Source organism: Terrapene carolina, unplaced genomic scaffold, assembly GCF_002925995.2.
Source record: "Terrapene carolina triunguis isolate 2854851 unplaced genomic scaffold, T_m_triunguis-2.0 Scaffold517, whole genome shotgun sequence".
Taxonomy (NCBI): domain Eukaryota; kingdom Metazoa; phylum Chordata; order Testudines; family Emydidae; genus Terrapene; species Terrapene triunguis.
In genome coordinates this window covers 327,165-332,306 of record NW_020664868.1, presented here as the reverse complement: position 1 = coordinate 332,306, position 5,142 = coordinate 327,165, and the positions used below count along the sequence as shown (strand labels likewise).

Here is a 5,142-nt window from a genome sequence, read left to right as displayed (position 1 = left end):
GCAGGGGGCGCTCTCCCCGGGCAGGCAGGGCTGGCCCCAGGGCGGCGCTAGGGGGCGCTCGGCTGGGGGCTCAGCAGGGGGTGCTCTCCCCTCACAGTCAGCCCTGACCCTAGTCCTCAGGGAGGCAGTAGAGGTCTCTGTGTTGCTGGAGGTGCCCATAATTAAAAAGAAACATAAAACCTAGTTCCTAGTCTCTGCTCTTTGCCTCAACATCCAGGTGTGGTGAACCCAGGTGTCCTGGCCAGGCCCTAACTGAGCTAATTCCATTTTGCCTCCCTAAATTCCCTCTGCAGGGCCAACTGGGTACAGGGCCATGGGCCACTTCCTGTCCCATAGTGGGGCATTGCCGTGTGGCCATCAGACAGCCCAGAGGTAGCCGCAGTCCCAGAGGCAGCTGAAGTCAGCCCTCTGCTTAAAGAGAGCGTCTCATTCATTGTGCAGAGGAGGAAGTGCTGGCGGGCGGGGGCTGGACGGCAAATGGCCAGTAAGTGTTTGCTTGGTTCTGTCTTCCAGCTTTAGCGGGCATTTCAAGTGGCTCCTCTACAACAGGGCGGTGCCTTCCTTAATCCAAGAGGGGCCTCAGTGAGTATTGCAACCGCTTCCTCTCTGTCAGGGCAAACGCAGCCGGAGGTGGCTTTACCCGGGGGCTGGGGCCACCCAGGGGGCTAGGGCAGGGGTCTCAGTCCCATGGATCTACAGCTTCCCCTGCTTGGTCCCTCCCAAGCAGTTGCCAAGAGCTCTTTTGTGCCTGGGCATCGGGGGAGCATAGGCGTGGCCAGCCTGGGCCAGCTGCTGTATTACGGTAGCACCTAGGCAGCCCAGCCATGGACCCGGCCCCATTGGGCCAGGTCCTGTATAAACCTCCCAAAAGACAGTCCCCGCCCGAGAGACCTGCAATCTAGGTCTAAGAGAAGAGCCAGACGATGCAGACGGACAGGGTGCGCGGGAATCAAGGAGGCTGTACCACTCGGCGTGGCGGGCAGGGATCTCCGCCCACCAGTAGCCTTACCGCTGGGAAGTCTGTTGGAGGCATCCCAGCAAAGGAGCGTTTCCCGGCGGGCACAGGAGGCCGAGGAGGGAGCCGTGCGGATGTTTACGGGCAAGCGCACAAAGGGCCGGGGGAACGTTACTCACTGCGTCGGAGGGAAAAGGATCGTGAGCAGGTAGCACAAGGGCGGACGAGTTGGTCTAAACCTAACGTCCGACTCGGGATCTGCCTTTAAAAACCCCACACCTGGCCTTTTCCATCTTAAACAGGTGCCCCCAGGCAAAGCGGGAGCTCCCCCGAACCCCAGCCTGGGGTGGGAGGCGCCCCCTCAGCGAGCCATACCCTCCCCTGGAGGAATGAAGGCCTTGCTGGAGCTAGCATCTGTGGCCAGACGGCCCATTCGCTCATGTTGCCTGATCTCCTGGATGGGCCGATGTGTGAGCCCAGCGAGTTGAGTTCGAGCAAAGCATTTCAGTCCTCGGGGCTAAGCTCTGGTGAGCCCAGGCAGGGAACAGGAGCCACCGAGGTGCCACCGCTGCCCCAGGCCCCTGTGATGGCAGGGAATCGACTGAGTGAGACGTGCCCAGATGAGCCCAGCCGGTGACCCGCGCCCCAGGCTGCAGGGGGAGGCTGGGAACGCCGAGGGGGAAGAGGCCTAAGGACACGGGAACCCAGGGAAGCGTTCCAAGGCTTGCAGAGAAATACCCATCTCTAAACCCAGCGCCCTGGGAGGGGGACTGGCCGAGCTCAGCCCGTGGGACCCAGGCTCCCTGCAATGTCTCTTCTCTCCCCCGCTAGGTGCGGGCTGGTGGCGCTGTGGATGGCGGGCTCCCTCCTCAGTCTGTCCCAGGACGTCTCCCTGGAGAGGATCGTGCAGGTGGCGCTGGAGAGAGGCTACACCGCCCAAGGGGAAATGTTCTCAGGTCGGTGACTGGGGGGGGGTTCAAAACTCCCTCCTTGCACTAGGCCCCGGGAGCTGGGCTGGGCGCAGGGGGGAGCCTCCAGGGCCCGGTCTGGGTTGTGACTGCGTGAGGATGTGCCCAGAGGCGGTACATAGTGCAGGGCATGAGGGCTTTGCTCCTGCCTTGCTGGAGTTCGGTCTCTGGCCCCTAGAGCGTTGCTGGGGACCGGACGCCTTTGCGGAGGGGCTCGATGCAGGGGGAGCTGGGTGTCTGGGCTGGACAGCAGGTCAGACTAGATGGTCTAATTGTCCCTTCCAGCCTTATTCTCTGAACCCTGCTCTCTGCACGGCAGCAGCTCCCACCTCTGTGCCCTCCGCGGGATTAGTTTGCTTGAAAACTTGCAAGCTCCTTGATTTAGGAGAAAACCCTGTTAATTTCAGGCTCCTGCGTCCCAGCTTTTCTCCACAGCCTGCAGGGCTGGACACTTGTATTTTCAATGAAAGTTGAGGATTTTGTGGAATCCCGGGACTCCAGGAGGTGGAGCTTTGTAAGGAAAAACACCAGCTCTCGTTGGGCTGCTGATAAAATCCTGAGTGCAGGCCCCAGTGAGCCCGGCCTGTATAAATGCCGCGGGGCCAGGGGCCAGTGTTGTGTGTTCTCTCACTGGGAGGAGTCTCAGGCCGGCAGGGACCATTGGGAGCAGCTGGTCCGACCTCCCGCAGAACACGGGCCTTGCCTGAAAAACAGCCCAGCTTGATTTCAACAGCTCCAGTGCTGGAGAACCCGCCGCGGCCCTCGGGAAATCGTTCCAATAGTTCCTTCCCCTCCCTGTTACAAATCTGTGCCCGTTTCCTGTCTGAATTTGTCCAGCTTCACCTCCCAGCCGCTGGGTCGTGTCCGCCCTTTGCTAGGCTGCAGAGCCCATGTCGGATCACGTCCCCCCGGCAGCGCGTCTTCGGAGCGCTGCTTAGGGGAGCAGGAAGCCAGGGGCCATGAGCCGAGCTCGGGCTGCGCTGCTGGGGGTGGGCCTCGGGGCAGCTTGAATTCCTGTCCCTGTCCATCCCAGCGGCTGACATGGCCCAGCTGGCCGAGGAGCTGTTCCAGTGCCGGGCCGAGCTGCTCTCGGGAGGTCTCGAGGGAGAGAACCGAGGCAGGATCCTTCGCCATCTGACCGCTGGCTGCCCCCTGCTACTGCCGTATCCTTCCCTGCGCGGTGACCCCATGGGATCCGCACCGCAGCCTGCACGCATGGGCAGGGCTGGCGCAGTTCTGATACCCCTGTAGAGCGGGCCTGGTGGGGTCATTTTAGAGGCAGATGCGGCCACTTCTGGGGTGGGATGTGGTCACATCTCTCGTGTCTCCTCTTCCTGGCTGCAGTGGGTGGGGGGGGGAATGAATGTGGGGCAGGTGCCTTCTCCCTCCCAGTGGTTAAATGCCCCACCCACGCCTGCCCCCCTGTGCCCCACCCTTCCGAGGCAGCCGTTGCGGTGGCGTCCAGAGCCCGCAGGTACAGACAGCAGCACATTTGATGCTCCAGCCCCTCTCTGGTTGGAGAGGTTTAGCGGCCCCATGTGTGCCCAGTCAGCGCCTGGGGGGAGCGCACTTCTCCAGGGGCAGGAGCCGGGTGCCTGGAGCTGGGGCGGCCTGCTCTCCCCACGTGCCCCTGCCTCGCCAGCCGGCCCGCCACAGCCTCCTTGGCAAACCTTAACGGCCGTCCCAGCTACGACGAGGACTCCAACCACGAGCCCTGCAGGAGACGCGGCTACAAAGCCCACTGGGCCGTCGTCTCAGGTACGTCCGGGTGGGGGATGGGTTCTGGGGCTGCGGCGAACGGGGCTTGGACCCCTCCTGCCCAGGCCGTTTGCCCTGCTCCCAGGCAGCTCCCTGCAGCCGCCGCGACCTGCCCCGGTCCACCCCCAGACTTCCCCATGGAAGGCCTTGGGGCGCCCAGCATCCTAAGGCTGGGACGTGGGGACAACCCTGCGCCCGTCCCTTGGCACAGGGAGAAAGAAACCAGGAGGGCGAGTTGGTCTGGCTGCATTTCCAAGGCTCGCCACAAGGGGGTGGCAGCTGGCCAGGCATGAGCCGACAGCGGCTCACGGGGACCTGTCCGGAGGGGCTGCCCCCAGCACTGGCCCGGTGATCCGAGGGGCGTGGGGTGATCCCAGGGGCGTGGAGGGGCTCGGACAGGATGGAACTACCCTGGGGAGACTGGCTAACTCCTCTCCTCCTGCAGGACTCCTGCTGGGCCTCAGGGGCGGCGCCCTCAGCCCGGCCTGCCAGGAGGACGGGGAGATCTCCGGCCTCTTCCACCCCAGCCCGGCCTGCCCCCCGCCTGCCCCGGAGGACGTGCTGGAGATCTACCTGCTCTCCAAGCAGGGCAAGAGCTGGCGCCCCCAGCTGTGGAGCTACCGGCAGGCACACGAGAGCAACGCCCAGCTGACCGACTTCTGCCCCAAGCGGGCGGGCGACGGCAAGGTCTACATGGTGCCCGCGGGAGGCGTGAGGGCAGGGCTCTGCGGCAAGACCGTGCTGCTGCACCCACGGACCGCACCGAGCGCCCTGCCCCAGCCAGCTGGGCCATCCCCTGCTGCCGAGCGCTAGGAGCCACCGGAGCGCCCGCCTGCTGCAAACTCCCTGCAGCCCTTGGGCCTGCCCATGTTACAAGGGACAGCGGGGCCTAGTGGGTGGAGCACTGATCTGGGACTCGGGGGGCCTGGCTCTGCCGCTCTTCCCCGCTCCGTGCCTCAGTTTCCCCTCTGCAAAATGGGGCCAATGATCCTGCCGTCCTTTGCAGAGCGCCTGGAGACGGAGCGGTGCACGGGGAGGGGCAGAGCGTAGCATACTCCGACCCACTGAGGAGACAGCCGCTGGGGTTAAAGTGCCAGGTGCGGCCCCAGCACCTTTTTGCTGATGCCCGCCGGGCTGCGGCCATGGGGGGGGAGCAGCTATTTCAGGCCCTCTCCAGAGGCGCTGCTGCTCTTCTACCCAGTGACGCTTTTCAGTATGTCCCAGATTCCTGGTTTGGGGCCACGGCGCCAGGAAACGGCAGGTACTTGTGGCCGGCTCTGAAAATAACTTAACGCTTCCTGTCTGCCACCTGCCACTGTTAGCTCTTGAGAGCAGGGACTGGCAGTCGGGGTCTGGGCAGCGCCCGGCACGACGGGGCCCTGATCTTGGGCGGGGTCTGGGCAGCGCCCGGCACGACGGGGCCCTGATCTCGGCTGGGGTCTGGGCGGCGCCCGGCCTGAC

General features: G+C 64.3%; 1 protein-coding gene across 1 annotated transcript; it reads left to right on the top strand.

The window, feature by feature from the left end:
• The first annotated feature begins 514 nt into the window (after positions 1-514).
• Positions 515-5,052, top strand: CUNH19orf54 (chromosome unknown C19orf54 homolog). The gene is made up of 5 exons (XM_029913221.1): positions 515-582; positions 1,787-1,911; positions 2,957-3,086; positions 3,611-3,681; positions 4,127-5,052. Exons 2-5 carry the CDS (start codon positions 1,809-1,811, stop codon positions 4,492-4,494), a joined length of 672 nt encoding a protein of 223 aa, XP_029769081.1. The 5' UTR covers positions 515-582; positions 1,787-1,808; the 3' UTR covers positions 4,495-5,052.
• Positions 5,053-5,142: the final 90 nt, after the last annotated feature.

Coding starts and splice junctions, on each gene's coding strand:
- CUNH19orf54 (XM_029913221.1), top strand. CDS start 1,809: ATGGCGGGCTCCCTCCTCAGTCTGTCCCAGGACGTCTCCCTGGAGAGG. Junction 1,912..2,956: donor CCAAGGGGAAATGTTCTCAG/GTCGGTGACTGG, acceptor TGTCCATCCCAG/CGGCTGACATGGCCCAGCTG. Junction 3,682..4,126: donor CCACTGGGCCGTCGTCTCAG/GTACGTCCGGGT, acceptor CTCCTCCTGCAG/GACTCCTGCTGGGCCTCAGG.